Source organism: Pseudopodoces humilis, chromosome 6 (assembly GCF_049639895.1).
Source record: "Pseudopodoces humilis isolate 2021_Gansu_Grassland_sample_001 chromosome 6, ASM4963989v1, whole genome shotgun sequence".
Lineage (NCBI taxonomy): Eukaryota > Metazoa > Chordata > Aves > Passeriformes > Paridae > Pseudopodoces > Pseudopodoces humilis.
The window spans coordinates 45,661,120-45,688,604 of record NC_142205.1 but is presented as its reverse complement, the minus strand read 5'-3'; the positions used below and the strand labels follow the sequence as shown (position 1 = coordinate 45,688,604).

General features: G+C 50.6%; 1 protein-coding gene and 1 long non-coding RNA gene across 3 annotated transcripts in view; one reads left to right on the top strand and one right to left on the bottom strand.

The window, feature by feature from the left end:
* Positions 1-478: 478 nt before the first annotated feature.
* PITX2 (paired like homeodomain 2) lies at positions 479-14,792 on the bottom strand. Of its 2 annotated transcripts, XM_014259429.2 has the most exons (5): positions 14,707-14,792; positions 12,317-12,372; positions 4,482-4,745; positions 3,584-3,789; positions 479-1,770 (listed from the first exon to the last, which is right to left on the bottom strand). In XM_014259429.2, exons 2-5 carry the CDS (start codon positions 12,360-12,362, stop codon positions 1,207-1,209), a joined length of 1,080 nt encoding a protein of 359 aa, XP_014114904.2. In that variant the 5' UTR covers positions 12,363-12,372; positions 14,707-14,792; the 3' UTR covers positions 479-1,206. The 2 variants fall into 2 exon arrangements, with proteins under 2 accessions (XP_014114904.2, XP_005517579.1); XM_005517522.3 differs by lacking the exon at positions 4,482-4,745.
* Positions 14,793-25,125: 10,333 nt separating this feature from the next.
* Positions 25,126-27,485, top strand: part of LOC148184168 (uncharacterized) — a 97,488-nt gene continuing 95,128 nt past the window's right edge. The window contains exon 1 of the long non-coding RNA XR_015772768.1: positions 25,126-25,262. This is a non-coding gene — a long non-coding RNA (uncharacterized LOC148184168). The remainder of the gene's footprint in view (positions 25,263-27,485) is intronic.

Below are 27,485 nucleotides of genomic sequence, written 5' to 3'. Positions count from 1 at the left end.
TGGGCGCAGGGGCGGCAAAGGGGACAGATTATTTTGAACAGGAGCAGTTTGTTTGCAAGCTGGCCTTTTAAAATTCCCCTTCCCCCCCCCCCCCCCCCCCCCCTTTAATGTAATAAAAGCTTCCTTCACAGGAGGACAAATTTATGCCCGAGATACAGCAATTTAGTGGCTGGTAATTCTCGAGTCCAGCGATGTCAAATAATCCAGCTTTTCTGGGCTGTGTGGGGAAATAAAAGCAGCCAAGGGGTACAAGTCCCATGTTTCTCTAGTATGCAACGTTAGCGAGAGGGATATTTTTTTTTAATGAGGAAAAAAAAGCTCCAGCATTTATTTGCATTGCAAAAGCACTACCCCGAGTTGCCAGAGAACGAGATCCAGTGTCAGCTATCAGTCAATCACTGCAGACTAGTTGCTGCTGCGCAGCTTGGCTCAGTAAATAAAAAATCCAGACAAAACTGTATGCTGTATATTTTACTCCCATGAAATAAAACACATTTTTTTTCATGTTTGCTGAAAAGTAAAACAATAATATTGTACGAAATGTTATACACAGGGCATGTTTTACATTGCAATATCAGAAACATCATTGCATCCACCAGAGGTACTATTCTAAAACTGATATTCACACAATTTTTTTAATAATTATATGTTAGAAACATACAGTGTCGCATTTAGTATATACATTCCCTTGCTCGCAAGCGAAAAAGTCCTAATCGCTTCTGTGTAACATGCTTTATTTTAAAGCCTAACCTTTTAAAAACACTGTTGTGATATTACTAACAACTGCTTTTATAAAATTAATTTGACATTTCGATATATATACATCCTTTCAGTCATTTTTATGTTAACAATGCTAAACTTAAAAAATAACAAGCTTATAGTAACATTAAAATGTCATATCATATCCAGTCAAACATTTGTCCATATATATATATATATATATATGTCCTTGTAACTGTTGAAATACTCTTAGTGAAAGAAAGATCTCAGAATTTGTAGGAGGTCCTTTGAAAACAAAGGAACTATCTTATTTCAGTGGTTTCCTCTTTTTATTTTTTTCTCTCCTCTCTTTCTCTCTCTTTCTCTCTCTCTTCCTCTGATTTTTCCTCCTTTCTCTTTCTCTCTAGTGCCCATTACTTTCTAGTGAAATTCTCAGTCTCTGCGGGAAATGGGGAGGATTCCCACGCAGTTTTCTACTTGGATGTTTCACACGGGTCTGTCCACCGCGTACTGGCAAGCGCTCAGGTTGGAAGCGGGGTTCTGCACACTGGCATAGCCAAAACTGGAGTGCTGCTTGGCTTTAAGTCTCAGACTCGCCAAGCTCGAGTTACATGTGTCCCTATAAACATACGGAGGTGTCGGAGGAGCATAAGGACAGGCTGGCGTTGGCACTGCAGAATTCAGGGAGGGATTGCTCAAGTTGTTCAAGTTATTCAGGCTGTTGAGGCTGGAGCCGGGCACCCCGGTGACTGCAGAAGGTACCATGCTTGAAGACATACTCATGGAGGATATGGAGTTTGGAGGGGAGAACATGCTCTGAGAAGACAGAGGGTTGACATTCATGGAGTTGAAAAAAGGAAAGCTTTTGGTGGAGAGGGAAGCGGAGGTCAGGCCCTTGGCTGCCCAGTTGTTGTACGAGTAGCCGGGGTACATGTCATCGTAGGGCTGCATGAGGCCGTTAAACTGCGGACCGAAGCCGTTTTTGCAAAGCTCGGCTTGCTGGTTCCTTTCTCTCTTTCTCCATTTGGCTCTGCGGTTCTTGAACCAAACCTTTGGAAACGGGGGGAGAGGGAGGGAGGGAGATGCGAATTAGTCAGGAACTACCATCACCACCACCGCAACCCTTTGCAGGTTCTCGGGGCAACAGCCGAGCCTGTCCGTATAGAAATTATATATGAAAGTTTGTACGAATATACATATATATATGAATATATCTCCATGTATAGGTTCACCTCCTCCTCTGTGGAGCCCTGCACTGGGCCGAGGCAGGGGTGCGCTGCCGGGACAGCTGAGCATCCTCGGGGCCGCCCGGGTTTAGCAAGGCAGACTCATGGCCGCATCATTCCACCCTCACCACGGCCCCCCCACTCCCCCTCCCAGTCTCCCCCGCAGCTCTCCACATAATTTGTGATGCTCTAATTCGGGCCACGGAGGCTAAAGCTTCCTTCTTATTCTCTCCTTTCTATGCTGCCGCCCCTTCATTCCTCTCTTGGGGATTTTTTCACCCCCTCCCCTTCTCTTGGCTTTTTCTGTACTGCAGCCATCCAGGAAAAATACAAAAGTGCAAAAGCTAGAGTAAAACGCTTGGAAACCCGCGGAATATTTAAGCCGATAGTACGGGAAAGGAGTGGGGAAGCCAGCAACTAATAAATCCTTGCTTCAGTTTGTTAAAGCTACAAGTTCCTCTAGCGTGAAAGCTTCCAGAACCGAAAAACACTTTCTAAACAAACTTGTTCGACTGCTCTTTGGAGGGGGGGAATAATAGGAAAAAAAAAAAAAAGAAAAGAAAAAAAAGTAAAAAACCAGAAAAGAAAAAACCCCACCATTTAACAACGTGCTAAATGAAATCTAAGGGACCCTTCCCGCGCAGACAATGGAAAAACGTGCCCTTTCCCAATCCACATCTGGGTGTCTGACCCGTCGGGCAGCCGCCAGCAGCCGCCTTACCGTGTGTATTGAAACCACCCCGGGGTGTTTGCGGTAACCCCCACCCTGGTCCAGCCGGGCGGGGGCCGCCCGGGCATCACGGGGACGGGCCCGTCTGGCGGAACCCATACAAAAACTTCCGAGAAAGCCGCACGGCGACCGACAGCGCTCCGCGCTCCGGGAGGACACCGGGCTCGGCCGGGCCCCGCTCCTTCCTCGTGGCTGCCCCGGCGCCAACACCGCCGGACAGGGGCTGAGAGCCGGCCCCGCTCGCTGCCTCCCCCGGTTCTCACTGTCTCGCTTTCCTCAAGCGACCTCAGGGAGAGGATTTATGTGGGATTTCCGAAAATGTGGAGGTTTACAGGCTTCTTTTTGTGCGCGTTGGGGTTTGTTGTTTTTCTTTTTTTTTTCCCCAGCGCGGCTTTTGCAGGCGAGCAGGATCCGGCCGCGGTATCTCTGCAGCGCCGCGATGGTCTCATAAATCTCAGAGGGGGGTAGAGGGTGGAGAGAGACGCTCGTCGAATTGTGAAACCCAAAGAAATAGAAAATGCAAGGAAGGGCACGTTGGGAGTGCCTCGGAGTGAAGCAAAAGCTCTTGTGTATTTTACATCTTTTTCTCATTAGAGACAGCGCAGGTTGCAGCCTGTTCCAAGTTGCTTTCTTGGCTAATGTTTTCATTAGCGTTTCGATCAAAAGGAGAGGGACGCATTGCACGGTGAGGGCGAAACGTGCAGCAAACCATATTTCAGAGACACAGAGAGAGATCCCAATCTGTCTCGCTTTGACAGAAATGTCCTGCTCTGCCCTGCTTTTGTGCAAAGGCTCTGAAGTTTACATACAAGGCGAAATCGAAAGCAGCTGCAAACATTTCAGCCCTCCTTTCCTTTCCCAACCCACCCTGACCCCCGCTGCTCCGAGCCGGAGTGTCAGGACTTACCCTAACCCTGGCCTCGGTGAGGTTGGTCCAGACGGCGATCTCCTCCCGGGTGGACATGTCCGGATAGCGATTCCGCTGGAAGGTGGCCTCCAGCTCCTGCAACTGCTGGCTGGTGAAGTGAGTCCGCTGCCGCCGCTGCCTCTTCTTCTTGGAGGGGTCCTCGGGCCCCGCATCCTCATTCTTGCTCTGTTGGCTCTTATCCTTCTCTATGAGTGGAGGAAACAAAAAAGAACAAGGCGGAAAACGAAGGCGCCTCAGCCTCCTCAGCCTCCTCTCCAGCGGCTGGGGAAAAGCGTGTCCCCAGCGCTGCTGGATCCCGCAGACTGCCCCGAACGCGACTCGACGCTGTAATGATTAACCCACGCCGGCCTCTCGCCGCCGCGGCTGCTCCGCGCCCCGCGGGCACCCACGGGCGGCTCCTCCCGGCGGAGCAGCCACCGCAGGGACAGCGGGACGGAGCCGCCTCTCCGTATGCAAGCTTTCTGCCTATGTGCATCCATATTATTCTCCCGACTGCATACACGCAATTCGTTTTATTTGCTTACCTACACCGTTTTATTCGCCCGCCTGTAACAATATTGTTTGTCCGTATATACCCCTATTTGTCAGTCTGTATCGACATTACTCGCCCACGAACTCCCCACGTTGTCTGCCGATCTGTATCCATGTGTAGCAGTATGCATGCTACTCGCCTATCCTTACGTATGTCATTATCTTCCTATACGCCGAAACACCGCACTCGAAAAAACACGAAACGCATCTCGGCTCGGGTGCGGGACGCTCCCGGGCAGAGGGGCGGCGGCGCATCGCGGTCCGCGGGGCTGCCAGCAGGGCCGGAGCAGGACAGGGCGGCGAGGCGCCCGTCGGGTTGAGGTCCCTGCCTCTCACCCCCTCTTACCTGCGGCCTCGGGGCTGGAGGTGTCGGAGATGGTGTGCACCTCCAGCCGGTGCTTGGCGGACTCCAGGGAGGAGCGCGCCTGCCCCGACGCCAGCGCCGTCGCCATGGCCAGCGCGGGCTGGTGGTGATGGCAGGATGATGAAGAAGAGGAGGAGGAGGAAGGTGAGGAGGAGCACAGCTTATTCCCGGCTCCCAGGCGCTCCAGGCTTAACGGGTCCTTCATGCAGTTCATCGGCAAAAGGACGCCAAAGTCTACGTGCGCGCCTGGGGGGTCGATAGGAGAAGGTGTGCGTGTGTCTGTAGGTGTCGGTACGTGTAGGACGGTCCGCGCAGCGCCCCCTCCGCGGACGCGGAGCAGCCCCGCGGCTCCGGGGGTCAGGGCTGCCGGCCGGCGAGCCGCGCCGCGGCGGGCGACGTTCGACTAGAGCCCGGGCGGCACGGCGAGCCTCGAAGCCCCCGCCGCCCGGGGGGGCGCGGCGGCGGCGACAGGAGAGCGGGCGAGTCCGGTCCTGTAAAAGCCGTCACGGCGACACGGCAGCTCCCCGGCCGGCGGCCCCCGGCCCGCCGCGGGGCTCCGCGGGGCGGGGGCGGCGAGGCGCGGCGGCGCTCCGCGGGGCGCCCCTCTCCCCTGCCCGCGCATGGGCCCGCGCCGCGGCCGGCCCCGCACCGCATCAGCTCAGCCGCTTCCCTCTTGGCCTGACATCTTAAACCGGCGGCGGCCTTCCCCGCGCTGCACGTCACCCACCCCGCCCCGCACCGCCTCCGCACCGCCCCTTCTCCGCCCGCACCGCCCCGCCCGCGCCCCGCCCCGCCCGCGCGGCCCTGAGCGCCCCGCGCCGCCCCCGCGCTCTCCCGGTGATGGGCACACCCGCCCCCCAAAAAACCTCCGCCCGGTGTGCCCCGAGCGGGGGACTGCGCCTGGAGCCCGGCCTCCGCCGCCTGCTCACGGGGCACCCCGTCGGAGCGGCTCCCAGCGCGTCTGCTGCGCGCCTCGCCGCACTCCCGGACCTCCGGGGGTGAGGAGCGGGGAGCTCGGCACTGCCAGAGCCGCTGCAGGAGGGTGGAGGAAAGCCGGATTCCCTCCTCGTGGAGGGATGGCAATAAGCAGGACGGGGGCGCGGCCGGTTAGACGACGGACCTTGTGCTGGTAACAGCGACAATTAAACACAGACGACGACAGCCTCCCCTCCGTGACACAGCTACGGAAAGCTTCACACCGCGCTCGGAGGCCCCCGAGCTCTTCTAGTCCCCGCGCTCTTCCTCTGCTCACACCGAAGGCAGAGTACACGGGGGGTAAAATCCTTTCCTTGGTTTTGCCATTTCCGCCCCTTCTCTGCAACCGCGTTCCCAAAAGCTAGCCCCCAAGGAGTCTTTTCCACCCTGGCTTTATAACTTACTCTCACAGTAATCCGCGGGACCATTCCTCCCTCTCGGCGCGGACCCGGAGGGACCATCCCGCGCCCCTGGGGCGCCCAGAGCAGCCCACGAATCCGCACCCACGCCAGCCGTTCACAGCGTTTGGCCAAGTCCCACATCTGGCCGAGCGCCGGCACACAAACCACTCAACCCCTCTCTGAAGTTTGGGGACATGATTTGACCCTTCGTCCGGGCAGTGGCAGTAGAGGGACGGACTACACTGCCCCGCAGATCCCGCCCGTGGGACTGATTATAGCGCCGGAATGAGGCTGCTGTGGACTCGCAGGAAGGAGGTGCGGGGCTTTTGCACGGGCATCTAAGGCTGGGGCAGATTGCCCTCCTATACTGGTCAGGTCCGCCTGGGGCAGAGGAGTCTGTCCCCGAGCCCTAGCCCGCAGAGCCAGCACTGCCCTAGGGGAGTTGTAGCCGTCTTAGGGATGGGGATTCCGAAGGAGCCCAGGAGCGGGAGATGCAGGTTTCCGTCTCTATCTTCAATTTATCTGGCTGGTCACCCGTATTGAAAACTTACCGAAAGCTTCCCCTTGATGCCCTACACATCCACATCCCAGCGCCCAAACTTTTCTGTGTCCCGTTCCCATCCCGTCTGCCACACCCCACCCCCACCTCCCTCAAGGGTCTTCCTTAGTCGCTGATTCTCGTTCGACGTACGTATCATCCATCGCAATCTTAGTTATCGCTAAATTATACATATTACTTTCGCAGCCTGTTAGTAAAGAAGGTTAAATTAATTTACATTCTGCTCATTATCTGGTGTTTAAATGACGTGTTTTTATCCCTGAGATTTGGCAAAGAATCTCTTTCCTCAGACCCCACAGCGTTTCGATGGAGACAATGCTCTTACATTTGTAGTGGATTTTAATCTGATAAGACTCTAATTTGCTTAAGTCTTTTAAATAGGGGGTTTAAAATGATTCTAGCCGTTTTCTTATTGAATTTCCTCTAATTCCCCCAAGATCATAAAGTATATGTGTAAAGTAAATATTTCCTCCCTTTGCACCGGCAGCAGATGACCTATAACTAAGTCAATATGAATCCAGCTCCATTCTGCACAATTTGTTTACCAATCATATCCCAGTTTCTTCTTAACCTCTCGCTACCTCTGTGGTCCCGCACCGAGAACCGCCCCCCCGGCCTTTCCGCATGGCGGGGCCGTGCCCTGACTGCGGGTGGGGGGCTGCCCAAACCCCGGCCAGGCGGGCGCGGCCTCTGCCTCTCAGCGAGGGGCACTTGGGAGGGGGCGCTGCCCCTGTCCAGCCCCCACGTCGGGGTGAAAACAAGTGTGCAAAGCCCTGGGGAGGGGAAGTCACAGAGAGCGGTGATACGGAGGTATCTCCTCCTTCCCCCCCGCTTTTTTTTTTTTTTTTTTTTTCAGGCGGTGCAGTGCATCCCTGTCTTGGATGACACCCATCGCCGCTTTTTTTTTTTTTTTCTTTCCATTTTTTTTCTTTGCCTTCATTTATTTTTAGTAATTTTGGGGCAATGCTGTCTTCTTCGGCCGGGACTCGAAGCGAAAAGTCCGTCCCTCTTGCGGGGCGCAGTGCTTGTTACGCGCTCTATGCCCTTGCAGGGCGAGCGCCCGTGCCCGCCGGTGCCCGCCGGCCGCAGCCTCGCTGGCTCAGGACATTTGACGGGGGCAGGCCGTTCCTGGCGAGCTCCCCCAGGGAACGGGGAGAGGAGGAGCAGGGCCCGGCCACCGCACCGCCCTCTCTCATCTTCCCTAGCTCCAGCCCCGCGTCCCACAGCCACAGGCGGGACAGACCCTCCAGCCGTCCCCGCGTCCCGAAAAGGAGCGCACAACACTGGCCACGGGCCCCGGCAGCCCAAAGGGAGAGGCTGTCGGCATTTCCTTACGTGCCTTTGATTAAAACTCCCCCACCCCGGGCAGGAGGGGAGCTACCACACAGCATTAGTTGTCATGGTGACCATAAATCACGTAAATCCAAAAATACCCACCTATAATCTGAGATGAAGCTTTTATTTCCCAAGTGAAATAATATTTTAAAAGCTGTCAGCCAACCGAAAAACAACCTAATTGTAGTCACCCAGGTAATATATTAGCGGTAAAGGTTTCAATTAAAATGTCAAGTGTTTTAAATTTGGTTTTTTTCTTTATTTTTTTTTCTGGTGGAAGTTCCCATCGCCTCTCGGGTTCAGGTCCTGGCCGCAAAGCCACCCCCGCCAGCTCACTCGCGTACTGACTGTCCGTGCCTGCTGCGTGTGGCTGCCATCACCAGAGAAAACTCCAAAACTATTTTGGGAATTGCTCTCTTTCCTTTTCGCCCTGAGCTTCAGGGCCCGTCTGGGATGCGCCCCAGTGGACTGGGGGATATGCGCTTCCTGCGAAAAATGGGGAATCGGGGGTACTCCTCACTCCACCTGTTTAATTTCATGGGAGTTTTGGTGTGGTTTTCTCCTAATTGTTTGGTTAGTTGGTTGGTTGGGTTTTTGTGGTTTTGTGTTTTGTTTTTTTTGGTGTGTGCGGGTGTGTGGGTTTTTTGGTTTTTTTTTTGGGTTTTTTTGGGTTTTTTTGTTTCTTCACTCTGTTTTTTGAGCTCACCCGAGATGCCCGGTGCCCGCCCCGGTGCGGGAGGCGGGAGGGCCGAGAGCAGGGCCGGAGCTAAGCGGCTGTGCTGGGGATGCCGGAGGGTGGCCAGACCTACTGCGGGTATTTATTTTCCCACTTTTCCTTTATCTGCTCACGAGATCTTTGTTTCTAGGCGTAATACTCCCCTAAATGGATAAATTGGTTCTTTATGTAGAGCCTCCAACTAGTCCTGTTGTCTTTTACCTTTGGCTTGTTGTCTTTCGCCTATCTCGGATTACCGGGTATTCTCCTCGATGAAGAGCCATTAATTACCCATTCAGTCAATATTAGGAAGACTACAGAGCTTTTTACATAGGATTAAGAAGACATCAGATTGTTCCGTTAGTATATTCCTACTCACGAATAAGCTTTCGTTATACATTTAGTTTTCCCTGGAGTGAGGCTAACAACTGCTGCATATATTATTCTCAGACGGCAACTGCGGAGGGGGAAAATTCTATAAGCGAAGCGCAATGAATAACTTCTAATTTGCGCTTGGTTTAATTTGGGGGGTGCGGGACGGGGTGCGCACCTTCCGCGGCGCCTCGCAGGGGCAGAGCACCAGCGGAGTGCTTGCGCTCTGGACACGGAACATCCCGGCTCCGCGGCTCGGGTCACAATTCCGGGGACAAATTTGGCCGCGCTGTGTGGAGGGGAGGGTGCCGCTCGGCTCTGCCTGGAGGCCCAGCGGCAGCAGCTACTCTCCGGCTCCGCCTCGGCCCCCCCGCGCTCGCTCCGTCCCGAGGGGGCAGAGGCTGAGCGCCCACCTCGTCCCGGGGCTCAAAAAAGGCACCGGCGACCTTTGCACGCTGCTCGGTCTTCAGCCGGTCTGAATGGAAAGCTGAATCAGCGTTAGGTTTTTAAGTTTTTGTTTTTGAAAAGAATGTTCAGTTACGGAATATTTAGACCAATTTTTCTCTTTTTTTTCCTCTCTCTCTCCCTCCCTCTCTCCTTTTTTTTTTTTTTTTTTTTTTTCCCTTTTGTCGATAGAGTTGAAACAATCAATTTGGAATGCTGAATGGTGATATAAAACTGAATGTAATTTCAACATTTTATGCTGGAAGCTGCTGTTTCAGCAATACCCAGATTATCGATTACAGGGAAAGATTCCTTAAGTAGAATTCACAGACCTAACAAATCGTATAGATTATATATATACACGTACACACAAATAGCTTAAGCATCCTTTCTCACTGCATAAAAATTATTCAAACAAACCCACCACCGACAACCATTTGTAAGTGCCGTGGGTCTGCCGAAGCATGTGCTGAAGTTTTCCTAATTTTGTGGGACTGGTCACCCAGGAGCAATTTTCCCGGCTCTCTGAAGAAACCTGACACCCGCAGAGCTGCGTTTGACACTCTAGGCTGCAATAATATTTTCATACTTTCCCATTTTCCTTTCCTCGGCGTGGCCACGAATTCGTTTCTTCTGGAGCAACCCTCCCCCTCCGCGCCCCATTCCCCGCGGGAAGCCGGCATGCCGTGTCATTTTGAAGGGTTTCCTACTGAATTTCGTTTACTCCTTTCGCAGAACCATCGATTTAACAAACGGTCGCATGTTTTGCTATTCCTGCCAGTGGTTCTAGTTAGCGATCATTCTCCTCGTGGCCACCGACAGTGCCTATCTCGCGAAATTACCTCACTGCCCTCGTAATTTCCAAAGCTGAAATGTGACAAAGGGGAGTCCCCAGTCACCCCTGCTTTCTTCCCCGCCTTCTTCACCAGCCAGCCCCAAGGATCAGACTTTTTGCAAACTAAATCCCAAAAGCATGACGTCCTTACGGTCAGGCAAGACAAAAATCAACGAGTACCGCGCGGTTTTAAGCAAATCAAAGCCAAGACACAACAAACCCCTCCGGTATCACGAGAAAACACCCGTGACTTCTCAGCAAGTCGCCCGAGCAGCTCAGGGCTTGCCATTATTCGTCGCAGAGGCAGGGACTGAGGCAGCACACAGAGTTCATCCCCACATCTACAAGGATGTATTCCCGTATCTGCAGGGATATATCCGTATCCGAGGTCGTCGCGCTTCCCTTCCCCGTAAATGAGAACGTTTTAATGGTCAGGCAACACCGCCTTGCTTCTTGGACTCGGTCGTGTGTTTTAATTAATGGCATTAAAGGTGTTTAGATAGCAATTTCCCCTGCAGCCCGGCGAGTAAAAAACAGGCCGGCTGGTACGGTAACAAGGCAGGAAATTTTGCGTGTACTACAATAATCCAGGTTCATAATTGATGTTTAAGAAAATAACCATTTGTTTCTCGGCAGAGGAAGTTAAAGTTACCGTGTCAGGGAGCATATGTGGATATTACTTTTATAAATACTTAGCCGAATAAAGCTGACTTGGAAGGGCTCATAAATTTATTATATCAGAAAGGTCCCCACTTTCCCATTAGATCGTGCTAAGGGTTTTGATTAAGACCACCTGTTCATCGGGAAGAAAAGGCAGGGGAGGGTAAAAAGGCCTTTCTTATTTGCAAACCATATATAAAGCAATGTCACCCTTCCTTTCCACATTATTTAACACTTATTACTGGCCGAGGGAAAAAGTGACAGACTCTGGTAAAGCCTATTTGTGCACAATTTAATATCGTATATGTTTCCGGGATTAAAAATTATCGGTTCGTAATACTTCGGAGTTTGGAATTACCCCGGATTTTGCTCGCCAACCTTCCTTTAGCCTAAGCGTTCCTTCTTCTAGGGGTTTTGATGTCCAGCTAGCAAATCCTGTTTAAAGTCCCAGGGGCGGGTGGACTCGAGAAGGGGACATGGGCCCTCCTGAAATCATTGGATGTTATTTGAGAAATAGCAAGCTGTTTGGCCAAACAGGGCTAATACAGTATTCTTACAAGGAAGTGTTTAACCACGAGACCAGGAATACGTGCATTATTAATTCACTCTAGTTTCCTGTATTATTAATTCAGGTTAATGTATTTTATTTAAACAAAATTACGTTTATCTTGGATTAAACAGTCTATCGAAATACGGAGTGCTTGTTTTCTTCTTTGTAATATGTTTGCATTGCTGTTTTTCTTTACCACCCCTCAGGCTCGCCTGTCAGACCCCTTGAAAAGGGCAGGGGAAGAGAGACAGGAGCTCGCTCTGCTGCAGACCGGGCTCTGTGGGGGTGCCTACCTCTGGGGGCAGGAGAGGGCTGCCGGCTTGTTTACGGGCGAGGGGGTGGTGTCAAAAAATAGAAAATAAAAATAAATACGAGAGCGACGCTGCGGATGTCTAAACGGCGCGCTGACAGCGATGCTTTTTTTGGGGGACGCGCTGGCGGCGGGAGCTGGTGCTCGGCCGCAGCCGCGGGGGTGCGCGCACGCCCTTTCCCCCTTGGCTTTCCTCTCCCGCGGCCGCGCACCTCCAGGCACAAGCGGTGCCCACCCAGCAGGACAGCAGAGGGCGCCCTGGCGCCGCGCAGCCGGGCCCGACCCGGCGCCGCCGCCCCGCAGCGCGCCCGCGGAGTGTGGCGGAGGGGCCGCCGCGAGTCACCGGCGCTGGGGGCGGCCGCCAGGGCACCGCGCTGCCGGCGGGCTCCGTGCGGCCCTCCAGCGCCCCTCGCTCATCTCCCCCTTTAGATGTCCGCCTTCGTAATAAAGAGACTCGACGGCGGGCTGCACACGCCAGGGGACGGGGACACGGGGCGTGGGGGGGAAGGGGAGAGGTAACTCAAGTGGTGGGTGGGTGGTCGGCGCCCGACGCTGCGCAGCCCTTGGCGGAGCTGGCGCGGTTTCCCCGGGGCCGGCCCGCTTGGCTGCACACCCGCGGGGCAGCTGAGCCTCCGGCCCGGCGGGCGGGGGTGTCTCTTACCTAGCTGAACACAGGCGGAGACAAGTTTGCGGCAGTTGGACTCCATTACCCGTTATCTGCAAAAGATGAAAGCACCGGAGTTTTAAGACAATTATTTTGAGATTGAAAAATACAAGCAAAACCCCGAAACAGAACCGCCCCGGGAGCTACGTCGCAACGACCCGGGCTGGATCCCGCACCTTTCTCCAGTGATGCGTGCAGCGTCCCCTCTCCCTGCCTCAGCCTCGGGTCCCACCTAAGTCACACCACAGGACAGGCGCAAACACCCGTGGCTGTTTCCCAGCCCGTCCAACCCTCCGGCCTCCCTGCACCTCTAGTTATTTGGGGACGTAGGAGAGTCCCCGAAGCTCGTCGCCGTGCTGAGCCGCGGGACAGGCCGAGCCCGGTGGCAGGGGAGCCGTAGGGCAGTGGATACCAGCAGCCGCTCCCCCACAGCGGCGGAAGTTGCGCGGCAGCGGCGGCGCCTCCGCGCTCCCCGGCCGCCACCGCCGCCTCCCTCTATCTGAGAGGTCGGGCAGTAAAATCACAGGATTAGTGCCTGATTGAGATGTCTGTTCGTGAGATATTACAAAATTCATTATCACAGCTCTCTACTAACTCGATATGAAGTAACACAGATGGGATTTTATTAGTCCAGGCTTCAAATGTTTACTTATGATAATTTCGGGGGAAATTTGCATGTCACCATCATTTCGATAATCTTTCTTCTTCTTCGCTTCTTTTTTAATGTCTGGACTGTGCGCATTATTAGCTGATGCTTAGAAATCCGGCAGCCTGGAGCCGAGGCATGTTTCGTATGAGCAGCGCCAGACGCAGCACCCACCGAGAAGGGCCCCGAGGCCCCGGCCCTGCCACTGTCCGCCAGACAGGCAGCAAAAGGCCGTGGAAAAAGGGGAGGAAAGGGGGAAATAACAACAATAATAATAATAGTAGTAATAATAGTAATAATAGTAATAGTAATAATAATAATAATAATAATAATAATAATAATAATGGAAAAGGAAACTTGAAGGTGAAGTTATCGGGATTCCTCGTGGTCGTGTCGTGACATGGCGATTTATATTCCCAGATGAACGACGCCAGGGAGAAACTCCACTCCCTCCAGCAGCCAGGCCTAGCACACGAGCAATGCCTAAATTAATCGGGAACGCGATTAAGAGAACCTTAATTCTTCGCCGATGGGCTTTATTTCGGGATCGGTCTCCGTCAAGATTAGTCCTGCGTGACAAATGCCCTCCCCCGCGGCCTGCCTCTATGGCTGATTTATCTCACGAGTGGAGACACACGGCTCCCCCCACGCACACGCACCGACACCGAGGGGAAGTTTTTCCTCTCTACTGAAATGCCGGTCTCCTCGGAGAAAAGTGCCTTTCGCGGACAGATTATTATTATTCCTTCCTGTCCTGTATTGCTCCTTCCCTTTCTCCTCTCCGTATCCTCTTAAATTTTGTTGCAAGGCACATCGCAGCACGGGGCCAAGGGGAGCGTTTTCCTATTGTCTCCAGTCCGGCGACTCAAACGAAAGCAACTTGCTTTTCCACTTCCCTTTCTCCGAGTACTCAGATTTAAATACCTCTGCACCTCTGCGAGCCCACAGCCATAGCAAACGCACCAGCCATGCGACCTTGCCTTTCGCCACGGCCGGGCCCTCTCAGCAGCAACCTGCTCGGAGCAACTGCAGGGCGCGGACAGGAAAGCGGAGTCACACGGGATTTTTTTTTTTTTTTTTTTCCTTATAGGTATCTATCACTGTTCTTTCGGGAAAAAAAAAAGAAAAAAAAAAGAAAAAAAAAAAAAGTCCACAATCCCCCCAAAACTGGAGTTGTCTGCCAAGGATCTCACCGCCCGAAATGTTGTGGTCCGTGATTTTGGCGGGACACTTTCTGCCAGAGGCCCGCGGCCGCTAGTTCTCAAACGACAGGGGGTTCCGTGCGGGGCCTACCGCTCCGCCGTGCCCGCGGGGCAGCCGTGCCCCGCCATTCTCTCGCTGGCGACGCCGGCGGGTCCCAGCCGCAGACCCCGCAGCCGGCTCGGCAGACCCGCCCGCATCGCTTTTGGGCGGCCCGAGCCCGCGCCGCCCCCCGCCCAGGTCCGAGTCTCCGCGGCAAGAAGGCGCTGCCTGCGCGGCCGGTCCCTCGGCGCCCGCCCCGCCGGGGAACCGGGACCAGCACGGCGGGCAAACGGCGCGGGAGCAGCGCCGCTTCCCTCGCCGACAGCTCAGTGGGACGGGCCGCAGCCACCCGGGAGGACATCAGCAACCCGAACCAGCGGGACCCTGCCCAGCCGGCCCGCGGTCCCGCTGTTCGTCCTGGGCTGCGCAGAGCCCTGACCCGCCGGGTTCGCAGCTCCGCGCCCGTCCCGCCGATACCCCCCGAGCCTCCCGCACTCACCGGGGCCGGTTGCGCTGCCCGCCCCGCTGCTCTCGCTGCTGGTGCCTGCGGCTGGCGGGGGCGGCGGGGCCGCGCCGGGCTCCTGCGCTGGCTGCGGGGCCGCGGAGCCGCCGCTGGCTCCCTCCTTCCCCGGCCCTCCCGCGCCCCCGCCCCGCCCCGCCCGCCTCCCCGGGCCCTGACGTCACACAGGCTCCGCCGAGCGCTCCCCGCCGCCGCGGGGCCGGGCCGGGCCGGGGCGGGCGGCTCCGCGGCTCTCCGCGGGCACGGGCGCAGCGGCGGCCGTGGCAGCCCCCGTCCGCGGAGGGGGCAGGGGGCAGGAGGAAGGACAAAAGTCGGCGGAGGCGGCGCGGCGGCGGGCTAGGTAGCCAGAGGAAAACCGAGGTGAGCGAGGACGGCCGTGGCCTCTCCGCGCCCGCGCAGGGCGCGCCCTGCTCCGCCCGGCTGGGGAGGGGGGCACAAGTAACTGTGGCCGAAGTTTCCCGGGCCGGGCCGGTGGCTGTCCTTGCACCAGGTGTGAAGAGGGATCGGCAACCTATTGGGAGAGGTCTCGGTTTCCTGTTTTAACCCAGTTTTTAATAATTTTTTAAAAAATTTTCTCACTTCTTACATATATATACATATATATATATATATATATATATATATATATATTTTTTTTTTTTATTGCGGGGTGTTCTTGTTCTTGCCTGTATCGGTAGCGCAGTGCCGGGATAGCCGAAATCCTGCCGCTCCTCTGTTACTCGCCCTGCATCATTTACGCAAGATAGCGAGAAAATGCTACTCTCTCTCCCTTTCCCCCAAAGGACACCGAGCTGCCTCCAGGGGGAAATTTAATTTCGATTTTGCGGCGTTTTGCGTGTTTAAGAAAATATCGAAGCCGGATTTCTCTATTCAGATCAAACTAAAGCGATCGCTTTTTCTCGCAGCATTTCCGAGGCTTTGTTTATAGAGGAACCACGTGAAAATAAAATAGGCGCTTTACTAACTCGGAGGCTACACCTGATCTGTTTGTGGCTATTTTAAAATTATTTCAGCCTGGAGTGAATTTTAGTTTTTTATAGCCGTGGGCAGGGGGCTAGGCAGTTATTGCTGGAGGGGAAAGCGAATCCTTGGAAGAGTCCAAGTTTTCCGCGGGTCGTTAAGTCAGCCCAGCCGCCGCCGGCAGCACCACCGCTCCACGGCGTGCTCAGAAAAGCCCTTTGATTGCGACGCCGCAGCGGTGGCCGCGCCAAGCGGAGGGGGTGACTTTCTCTCGCAAGAAATGAAATAGTGTGGGAAAATCTAAGCAGAAATAAATTAGTTAAGTGCGTCCTTGGCTACCTGCACTTCTATCCCTGGGAGCGCTCTGCCAGGTGAAATCCAGTTTCTCCGCGCATCCGAAGAAAGAGCGGGAGTGAGAGGGATTCCAAGCTCCCACCTCTCACTTTTGTTTACCCGGGAGAAGCAACCTGCTTGAGCCGGTGTGCATCTTCCCCACACCCCCAGCCCCGTTGTGTGTTGGGGAGGGAAGGCTTGGGACACCCGCCTCGGCAGCGCGGTCGCGGAGCGGGACCGCCCGCCGATCATCGACCGCCTCCGCTCCGGGCGGCAGCAGTCTCCGTCCGCCCCGGAGAGGCTAAAGTGAGCAGCTGGTGGGAAATGCAAATGGCTCCTGGAGAAACATAAGATACTGGATGATTTTCATTCCCTCCTCGAGTGTGTGGAAGGAGCTGGACATACGTTTCACGCTCCTAATCCTTCTTTTACATTTTTAGTCATACTCCTATTAAACAACTAATTAATGCCTAGAATCACCAGGGAATACATTAGACATGCTGCCGTGGAAGAGGGGTTCCAGGGTGTCTGGAAACTATGGAGCCGACTTAATATGAGGATTTCAATTTTTTTTTTCCCCCTTCTGTCAAAGCAATAAATGTAATAATAGATTTCGGGGCGAGCAAAGGGCGCGACGGCTATATTTATAGTCTATCTCCTCCCTTTCGCCAGCGCAGTGACAACAGCTTTAAAACCCCCGAGGAGGCTCCGAAGCCATTCCTCGGCGGGTGAGGCGGCAGTGGCGGGGGGCTTGCAGCTGCCCCGGCCCGGCTGGGACGCGGAGAGCCCTCCGTCCCGGCCCCCGGCAGGCAAGCCGGCTTTCCGAATCGCTTGGGAAGAGAGTCGGAGTTATTTATCGCTCCAACAGACGGAAAAGCTGTTTTCTTAAAACTATCGCGACTATCCGTTTGCAGGCACCTGGTGCACCAGCCGTGTTCCCGACTGCGGCGGGTGCCGTGGAGCTTTTCCCTGGGTGATCCCGGATCACAGAGTGGGTGAGGCAAAGGAGAGCCTGATCAGCTTCCCCGCTGCCCAGGGACGATGGAAGAAAGGAACGGGAAAAAAAAAAAAAAAAAAAAAAAAGCCTCCCCCAATCAATCAAACAAACAAACAAACAAACAAACAAAATTCCAAAAAACTAAACCAGCCGACCAACATAAAAAAACCCCGAAGCGTATGTAGCGGTGACTGAGCACAGAGCTCAGCCGTGTTTTGGGAAGCCCTCAGCGTCTGGCACAGGCCGCCAGCGCTGAGGAACCGGCGGAAAAGGGAGCTATCCTCCGAAGTGCGCGGTGGGGCAATTCACGAGAATTTACTTTCTTCATTCCCGGATTATGATCTCAGCCCTCGCAAGCAAATCCTCCCGTCTCCCCCCAGCCTCTCCTCCCACCTCTCTGAGCTCCTTATCTGTCAGCAAACGAGTATGTAAATACCTATAGCTGGCTATGTTTAACACACTCAAACATTATTGATTTGTTGGGCTGCTCGAATATTTTCTTCCTGTCCAGATCTGGTTTCAAATTGCTCATTCAGGCTGTTCGTTCCGATGCTACAATACAGTAATTGTTAAAAAATTAAGCATTTCAAATGGACCCATTGATTTGCATATAAATTAAAATTATTATGCCTCGTGAATTCCAGTGTTTTATAATCATTTCGAAATTAGCGCTTAACCACTTGATCTGAAAGAAAATATAAATGTCTGTATTGACTTACTAATGAATTGCTTAATTAAAACGTCCAGAGGACGTCGTTCGTTAGGAAGATTGTTAAATCGGGGCACATTAGAGGTATGCGAACCGGAGCGAAGCAACCTCTGTTAACACAAAGTAGTATAAGCAGTGATTCCCATATTTCTTTTCCTTTGCTTTGATCCCTTACCCCTCTTCTATTATTTCTTTTTTTAAAAAATATTTATTTACTCTCTGTCTCTTTCTTTCCTTTTCTTTTTAATTATTTATTTATTTCAAATAATGAAGTAAAAAGAAGAAGAAGAAGCGCAAATATCTGCCTCTGTGCTCCGAGCCTGGGGTCGCCGCTTCCCGGGCGGGCGCGGATGCCCTCGGCCGGAGCCGCTCTCGGCTCGCATCTTCCCGGCAGCGACCGTCTGCTGGAAGCAGGGAAGAGCAATCAGAGCCGGCGAGGCCCGTCCCGCCCAAGAGATGGCACTTACCTTCCTCATGAAACTAGGCATAAAAAGGTAGCTCTTCCTAGGACAGGCAGTGCAAAGGAATGCGAGAAGTTCAGGAAAAAAAAAAAGAAAAAAAAAGAAAAGAAAAAAGAAAAAAAAGAAAGAAAAAAAGGACCGGCGGTGCGAAAATCTGTAGCCTCGGGGGCTAGCCAGCAACCCCTTTCATTTCAAGCACTTATTGATTTGCTGTTGTCATCTTTGGCGACGCAGAAGGACACTTGAAAGAATTTCTGATGGGGCTCTGATCTGAGAAACGAGGTGACCTGACCGGGCTCTCACCAAATTCTTAATTACCACATCAACTGCCTTAAAAATAATAAAAAGGGAAAAAAAGAAAAAAAGGGGGGAAAAAAGGGAAAAAAACGGGGGGTAGGGGGGTGGGGGGTGGGTAAGAAGAGCGGCGGGGGGCGGGGGAAATTTGACAGCACAGAGTTTGCTTATCCGAACTTGTTTAACCACTCAGAAACTCTCCGTGTCTCCTGTTCCCACCTCTGTAGCCGCAGCTCTGCACCCAGATGACCCCATCCCTCCCGCCCCAGCCTCTGCTCCCCCAGGCCCGAGCTCTCGGTCTGCCGGCGCAGCGCTCCAGCTAGCCCGCGGGCGCGGAGCAGCCGCGGGGCGCTGCGTAGGGGCCAGCGGAGGGAAACCGCGCTTCCTCCCGGCTGCCACGGCTGCGCGCATCCCCCGAAGCCCCCTTCCTTTCGCCCACGCCGAAAACAGGTCTGGGGAACAGCCCTCTGTGGGCCAGGGAGGCAAGCCTGGGAAGGGAGTTGCTAAAGAAAACACTTCAAATGCAGCAGATCTCAGAGGAGACGGGGAGAGAGGTCAAGACAAGGGGTGTGTGTGTGTGTGTGTGTGTGTGCGCACATGCATGTGTTACACTCAGCCAGACATGCAAGCCTGTGACTTGTCTGCAGCCAGCTGTTAGAGTGTCATCAAAACTAGATGTATACACTTCAAGCAGGGGAGCAAAAAGGAAAATTCAGATGAGGAAATCGACATGAAAAACATATTGCTGAAGGCACTGGGAGGTAAATAGTGTTTGGTGTTGCTTGTACACAGGCATACAATGCTGACAGATGACAGCGTGCTCTTGGCTGAAGAGAAATACACTGCCTTTGTCCCACATGGTGTACAAACACACAAATGCACATTCCTTCTTCCTACTCTGGCTGCTGTTTCTGCAGGACAAAGCAAAACCCATCCTTTATATACATTATTTTTCCCCACCCCCCTTTTCTCTTTCTGTTCCCTCCCCCCCGCCCCCCCCAACCCATCCCATGTGTGGTTCTTTATTTTAGTATCAGAAAGCTGAGGGCTGGGATTAGCAGCTATTTTGGCCTCTGATTCTGTCCACCTCACAGCAGTGGCTGGACCCGGGCTGTGAAAGCCCAGCAGGCTGTTGCTTAGCATTTTGTACTCTTGCTAGCTTTGAAGGGGCATTGTCCTTTCCAAGCAAATGCCAGTCCCACCAGATCACATCTGCCCATCAACCAAGGCTGATGACATCCCTGTTTTCTGTGTCTGCCCCCCCTTCCCATTTCCAGTGGGTCCCTGCTTGGGTGTGGTGACATAAAATTATTGTACCTGAGTGTTACACTCTCTGTTGAGCCTCAGCTCCTCAAAATTCTGCTTCATAGGATGTCACCACCCATTAGAATTTCTAATTAGAAATTAGACAGCCTAACATTTGTTCAGTCATTTGTGACTGAAATTTTCTGCTTATAGCTTGCTCGCATCCTGCATCCAGTCTGTCATCCCCCTCCATGCTTGACACTTTGCAATATTGCTGTTGAACTTCCTTCTCAGCAGCATCATGTTGTAGCAATGGGAATGAATGAAACAACCCCTTGTTATCTTACAGGAGCTGGATTCAAATTTGAAAGATTTGGGAGTTTAGTAGACAAACCCTTGAAGAGGTGCCACTTGGATTTTTTTTTGACATGACTCTCTTGCTTTGGAAATCTTTTCCAAAGATTATGGAAACCCAGGACTTCTGTGTAGTTGATTATTTTTTTTTTCATCCATACTTGGTAAAATTAGACCTTCTGGTAAGTGCTGCAGGTGTAGGCTGAAGGGGATGTCACATTTTTCAAAAAACAGGTACTATACTACAACAGTGCTGTCAGTGTTGGAGTGTCACGGTCTCCCTGCCACTTTCATCTGGAAATCAGGCAAGGTGTCACACCTCCTGTCTGTCACAGCACGGAGGGACCCATCCCTCATGCCACGAGTGCTGGCAGTGTTTGTGCTCACCCTCTTCAGGGAGCCTCTGTCATGTTCATCAAGTGACTGCTTCTCCTGTGTCTCACTTGCCTTTGTTGCTGCCAGTCCATCTCTCAAGCTGCAAAATGCTCCACTTTAAATGTGTGATCTCTGGCTGTGCCTTTTGAGTGTTTCTGAAGGAGGAGGGGGAGAAAAGATGCCAGAATGACCCTAAATTATCTTTATATTGTGGTTTTGTTACAAAACAGTACTCTTTCCTCCTTTGGGCACGACAGAGTTGTGATGAAGCTTATTGAAGCAGATGAAGTAAATGTGCATTACTTGGACTTTGCTCTCCTCTCACACATGATTTCATGATCATTCAGTGTGATGATGTGCAATCGATCCATTCCTGGGTCTTGCTATCTTTGCTGAGCTGCAAGTGGCTGAAAAGGTAGATGCACGCTGAAAATACTGTGTGTCTGATCTCATATCATTCCTTACAGAAAGCAAGGAATTTCTGTCTCCTTTCTGCCTTCCCTGGGCTGTCCCTGCCCTCATGCGGGTCCCCCACACCCTCAGTCCCTCACCGCAATTGCCCCCCCCCACCATGGAAGGCCCCGGAGTGCATCTTCTGTCCTGGCCAGTGGGGGATTTTTCGGTAAGAATATTTGGGAAGGGGTGTTGTGTGTGCTTTGAAGTTCTGATATGAGTTTTTGGGATGTACAGTCAGGTTTTGGGAGGCGGCAGGACTGTTGCGCTACCTGGCCTTTGGAGACGGCTGGAGCTGGCTGTGGCAGGCCCTGGGCCGCTCATGGCTGCCTGCGGGGCCACGGCACAGCAGCCTCACTGCAGCCACTGCCATATCTCCTCAGCCAGGGCTGGAACACGTACAAACCCACCCAGGGCTGCAGGGAATCACAATCCCTGCTGGCAGTGGGGTGAGGAGAAGGAGAGAAAAATCCCACCCAGCACAGGGAGGCCTCGCTCTCATGCTGGAAGGGACACCTGTCTCTGCCGTCCTCTATGGTGTGAGGTGACAGGATGTGGCCAGAGTCAAGACAGGCTTCAGTTCCTGAGGAGCTGGCTGAAAGCAAGGGAAACAGAGCTTAACAGCAGCCCAGCTGTTTAGTTGGGACAGCCTGGGAAGCCCTGTCGCCGTGAGGGGAGCTTCCTGTCTCACTGGGAAGGACTTGCTGCTCCTGTGCCAGCTCCTCAGCAGCACTCCCACCAACCCAGGGTGGCTGCCGTGTGGCCAGAATGGCTGGTCAGGCTGTGCCCCAGCCTTTGGAAAATCTCCATGCTTTAGGAAGGTTAAAGTATTAAGTGGCATTTGGGAAAATCGCTTGAGGAAGGGCAAAGGTGGCAGCACCCGGTGGGTTGTTCTCTGTCTGGGAGCGTGGCCAAGCTCTCTTACTCACTGTAATATACTGTGTCCAAGTGCTGGCTCCTTATTAGACACTGCTTTAAAAAGTATTGCACTTGGAGACGTGGTGCTAAATTTTCTTTACCAGCTGAGGGCTGCTTCCCTACTTTTCCTAATTTTATATGGAGCTATTCTGACCTCCATCAGAGAAGATATTGAATGCTTTCAGAAGAATATTTGTTCTGATGGAATTTATGATGTGATCTGTTATTCAAATTTATGGTTAGCTTGATGTGGCAGGTTAGGTAAAAAGGCTCTTGATGACACTGTGGCAATTATGAAAAGCCATATTTTTAGGCATGTTTGGACAGCTTACCAAAAAGTGTTTGGAAGCAGAATGTGGATATAATAAAATAAAGAATAGAGTTGGAAATATTGCCAGGTTAAAAAAACCCCACAAAGTCCAACACCTAAGCTGAAAGATAAGTTTATAGGTAAACTGAAGGAGTTTACCTATAAATATAGGAGTTCCCTAGGCAGAAGAAAACACTCACTTTGAGGTCAAACTTGACAAGAAAAGGGAGAATGTTCTTAGTGTTAATTATGGGGAAATTTTTGGTTTTGGGAATGAGTGTATTCAAATCACTCCAGCAGACAAGAAAGCAGAAGATGAGAGCTTGCTGGCAGGTTTCTTCCCCATATTTCTCTGCTTTCAGGAATCTTGCTTACCAGGAGAGCAGTTCATCTGCTGATTCCACCAGGTTGTACCACCCTGCTGAACACAGAGGCAGCTTGGTGCAGTGAGAGGCAGACTTCTTCCCAGCTGCTTTTGCTGGTGGTGTCAACAGGGTCTTCTGAGGAGAGCATGCCACATAAACCAGTTCTCCATCCAGCTGGGTCATCCCTTTACCTTTGACACTAACTAGGGATGCTCATGAACCCTCATGGAACACAGGTTTGTGGAGTTGCTTGTTGTGTCTTCAGCCATTGATCTCATGACTGAACTCTTCACACACCTGCTTATCTCACTTTTCTTCCTGTCTGGTCTCTACTGGCCTTATTTTGCAAGCTTTTACCATCCTGGGCAGGGTTTACTCATGCCACTGTTTCTGGGGATAAGAGTTGTGCTGCCTTTCCCTGTTTAGCATCGTACTATTTAAAAGAATGTATTCCCCATGTAAACTTTAGGGAGAAAGGAAAACGACCTTTTAAATTTGGCAGACTGGTAGAGACTGAAGGAGATCTTTCTGCAGCTGATTTATCTGTCTCTGCCTGCTACTGAGTAGCTATAGCACATTTTGGTTATTGTTTTCCCTCCTGATTTCTGAGATCAAACATTTTCACACAGTCTGTTTTTCTTTAACACTATAAAGTCTATTTTTCTTTAACTGATTTTTCTTTTTGCCTTAGAGCACTGGGAACGAAAGGGGCCATGAAAACTTTGTGGCAATTACCCTCCCATGAAAGGAAAGCCCAAATTACAGCAGAGAGGGTCAAAAAACACTGCATTATAAGAACAGCCTGGAAGTTAGTTCTGTCTTCTCAGATTTTTAAAGCTACTGAGTATACCTGTGATTATAAGTGAGCTGTAGGTCAACAAAAATTGCTGTTAGTACTTTCATTATAATCTCAATTGTTGGGAGTTTACTTAGCACAAACATTTGCTTTGTGGTGAAAGTATGGTATGTAAGCCTTTTGATCTGCAAGCAGTAAAAAAAAAAACCCACCAAATTTTTTGCTTTGTTTTCATTCCCTCCAAACACACTTTATAAACTGCGTTACAGCATGAGCGATCTGATGTTTGAGCTATAAAACATGGCAAGAATATAGATGACATTGGCCACTCCCCCTTTGCTTGGTTCGGGAGAAAAATCTTTTTAAAAGGCACGATAAGATCTCTTTTGAGTGTGCTCAGTAGCAGACTGCACTCCTCTGCAAAAAGATGAGAAGCCTGAAATATGGGTGATAGGCAGAGACACTCCCTCTGCAGCTGTGAGAGCTGCAAGATGGCAGAGAAAGGCTCAAAATACGGTGAGCGAGATGATTTTAAGATTCTTGAGTTCACACAGGGCAAGGGACCAGTGAAAAGTCCTGAGGTTGTATTTCTTTCGGTGTTTTTTTTTTTTTTTTTTTTTTCCTCCAGTTATAAAGGCTCCTCTTCTTCCTCAGAAAAGGAAAGCATCCCACTTGTTGCCTCTCTGAGCTTTTCCAAAGAAATCAGCAATGCAGTGGTGAACAGCTGGGCTCCTTCTTGGCACTTCACAGACAGGGGGGTGAGAAAAAAGATTTCCAGATACTTAAGCAGGAGTTGCAGCTGCTGCTATGGCAGAAGTTTTCCTGTGAACAAACAGGTAAGGACTTCTGTAGTGCCTGGGCAGGCTGAAGCTTCACAATGAGCACAGAAACGGGCATGATGGGCAGCAGAGTCACTGCCAGCCAAACTCCGTCCCTGCCTGGTACCTGGAAAGGCCAGTCAGTGTCAGTTCACACGGAGTGGAGGCTGCGGCTACCCAGACGGTGTCGAATGACAGCCAGTTTCTTTAGAAAACCTGTCCGTGGGTTTTCCTAATCTGCTGAAGCACAATGAAACACAACACGTTTCACTTTTGGGCTGTTTGTCACGCCTGCTGAGCTGTGGTACAAGCACTAAGTAACCCTGTATTTGCAGGTGATACGATGATACAAAAGGAGGGCGTCTTCACATCATTTAGGCCTTCCTGAAGGGTGCTTTTTTTTCCTGTCCTTGGAAGGATGAACTACAGAGTTGATTGTGATCTTCCCATTCCATTACTCTGCCAGAGGACCTGCTGTTTGAGACTTTCCTTGTTTCTCTGCTCTCTCTCTTCTACATCAGCTTTCCAGATTTTTGGTCTTACATATTTGCTCCAGGTTTCCATTCTGGAAATGTTTACATACAATTTATACAAGGATTAGAATTCAACCTTATGTATTTTCCTAGTGATGCAGAAAACTCATCCTAATGCAGAACCTTACCTTACCCCATATGCTACATATTACTGAAAAAGAGGCTTTTTTTTAACATCTAAAATTTTAGGAGAGCAAAAAAATTTATCTTTCTCTTCTTTCAATAGGCTCCAGGCTTATTAAAGGCTGACTTTTTTTCCTAGAATGATATTTCCACACATAAAAAACTGCTTTCCCAGCTAAAATTTTGCATTGTTACAGGCAACCAAAAATATTAGTCTCACAACAGGCAGTGTGAGGGAAACACAGAATAGCAATCAACAGCACCCTTTCCATAACTGCTAACACCTGTTAACTCCAGTCAGGTGTTGGCACTTTAAATACCAGCTCTGGGAGGATTATTTTTGCTGGGGTTGAAGGCCTCTGTCTCTGGGAGCTGAAGATTTAGAGAATTTTTGCTCCATCCCAAGAATTCATTGTGGAGGGAATGTTGGTTTCAGCAATTCCATCCACTTTCCTTCTATGCCACCTGTCTCTTCCTTTCCTATCTTAAAGGTTAGTGTGTGTGTATATATATATATATATTTATCAGAAAAATCTGATACTTCTGGATCTTTTGTTGGATTTGATGTTTGCTGAAGATTTTTTCCCTTCCACTGAGGTAATGTTTAGTTACTCAGACTTCTAAATAATTCCTGATAATGAATTATCATTATCACAGGTTTGGGTTCATAATCCAGGAAAAGTCCTTAAAGCTAGGTAGCTCAGGTCAAGAAGGCATGCTGTGAATACCTCAAATCCACAGACCTGATGTCTTAGCCTAAATTCTCTGTTTCTTGGGTGGCTTTATTGTGTGGGTGGTAAGTTAGTTTATGTCTTCTAGAAACTGCATTGTACAAACTGGAGGGAACCAGCCTCTCCTTGCTGGTGGAATGCTAACTGATTTTTGACTGGCTAATATAACAGAATAGGAGCTGGGAAGTGTACATATGCTTAAGGAGTGGACTATGCTGACCTATGGTCAAGAGGATTTTAGCTGTGGTTGATAAAAGCCTGTGGACTGATCTTACTAGCAAATACTTCATCTAAGCATGAAACTTCTGCTTTTCTGTAGTCTCACACTTTCCTTCGGTCCTACACTTGGCAATTACTCTGTGTAGAGGTTCCCCTGTATAAAGACATAATATCCTTCCTTGTTTGAGCTATCCTTTACTTAGCTCTTTACCCAGCATGAGGTTTTCAGGGGAAGGTGGGGACTTGGAATGTTTGCATGTCTGTTTCTGCTCATTGTTACAACTCATTGGTCTTGTGGTTTTTTTTTTTTTTTTCATCCTATGAAAGGAAGGCAAATTAAGTCTCCTTTTCTTTCCTCCTCCTTTCTGACTTTATTATCAATTTCTTTGATACTGTACTGAGTGTGTTCAGCTTGCTACATTTTGGACTTAATAGTGTTAACATAGTGAATATATGTAAATGTATACACAAGAGAATTGTGCCCTACTTTTATAAGCAAGTAACAGAAAAAATTAGCTAGCTTTATCATTCTTATTTTATTACCACCTTGAGTACGTCAAACTCTTCACTGTTCCCTTATTAAAGGTTAGACAGTCACAGTTTTAGCAGTAGCGTAAGAGATGCTGTTTACTGACAAAGTAAAGCTGAATTTTAATGTGTTAGGGAACTTTGAAATTAGCAGGTTAGTATTTAAAAGATTATTAGCAAACCTTGGATTTATACATTATTGAACTGTCATATTATACAAAAGCTTTTGTTGCAATTATGTAAAAAAATATTTTATTTTTGAGATTAAAGCATGTCTGTGTGTTTTTGCTGAATGAAAGAAACTGGTTGTACTAATTCAACACACACTGTTTGAAAAGAATTTTTTTTGTGTGTAGGTTGGAATACCAAGTGAGTATCAGGAGACTGCTGCATCTTTGAGGGTTTGTTAAATGTACTTGTAATGTACAAAAATGACGTACCGGTCAGTTTTGTAAAAAGTCTGACCTGAGGGGAAGGAGGGAAGCGTAATAAGAGTTGGTTTAGAAGTGTCAAAATTAGAGCTCAGGTGCTTAATTTCTGATATATCTGGTACAATCTGTAGATGTCCTAAACGTTTGGCATTCTTATTAGTGTCAATGAAATAAAGATACAGTGGAGTGGAAGGGTTATAAAACTTACTCCTCCTGATCATCTAATTATGATAAGAATGTTACTTTTAGTTTATCCTAGCTGATCGTTACATGGGAAAGTGTTGAAGTAAGAGTCTAATCTTTTCTCCTATCTGCAAAATAGAAATACCTCATGTTTTTGGTAGTCTGCAGCTGTGAACCCAGTAACTGGTGAAGAACACAACAAATTATTTAACTGTAATTAGAACACTGTTCTTTTTTTCTTGTCTTCTTCTTCACCCCTCCTCCCCAACACACACTTACCTTTTGTCCTTGTCCATAGGACTGCTATTAGGAAGAATAAATGGGATTTTGGGTTTCTGTTAATGTTTATTAACAGTGGCAGCATACTGATTTCTCTATCGTTGTTTGAAATCTTAGATGGTTTCTGCTGGACCAAGGCTATTTTAAGACTGAGATGCTTTGGTTCATGTGCAAATGGAACTTGTCAACTGTTCAGCAGAACCAGGATACTTTCAGCTCCCCAGCTGAAGGCTGCCATATACTTTCAGCATGTCCTTGTCTGTCTGAAAAAGTTCACAGCTGGTTAGCTGAATGACTTGGAGGGCCTTTTTTCTTTCGTTATGCAGCTGGTGCTAACTAGTGA

Excerpts from the sequence above, each read along its gene's own strand:
- PITX2 (XM_014259429.2), bottom strand. The coding sequence starts at position 12,362 with ATGGAGTCCAACTGCCGCAAACTTGTCTCCGCCTGTGTTCAGCTAG. Across the intron at positions 4,746-12,316 it reads CTCCGCCTGTGTTCAGCTAG|GCGCGCACGTAGACTTTGGC; the intron begins GTAAGAGACACC and ends TCGACCCCCCAG. Across the intron at positions 3,790-4,481 it reads CTCCAGCCCCGAGGCCGCAG|AGAAGGATAAGAGCCAACAG; the intron begins GTAAGAGGGGGT and ends CTCCACTCATAG.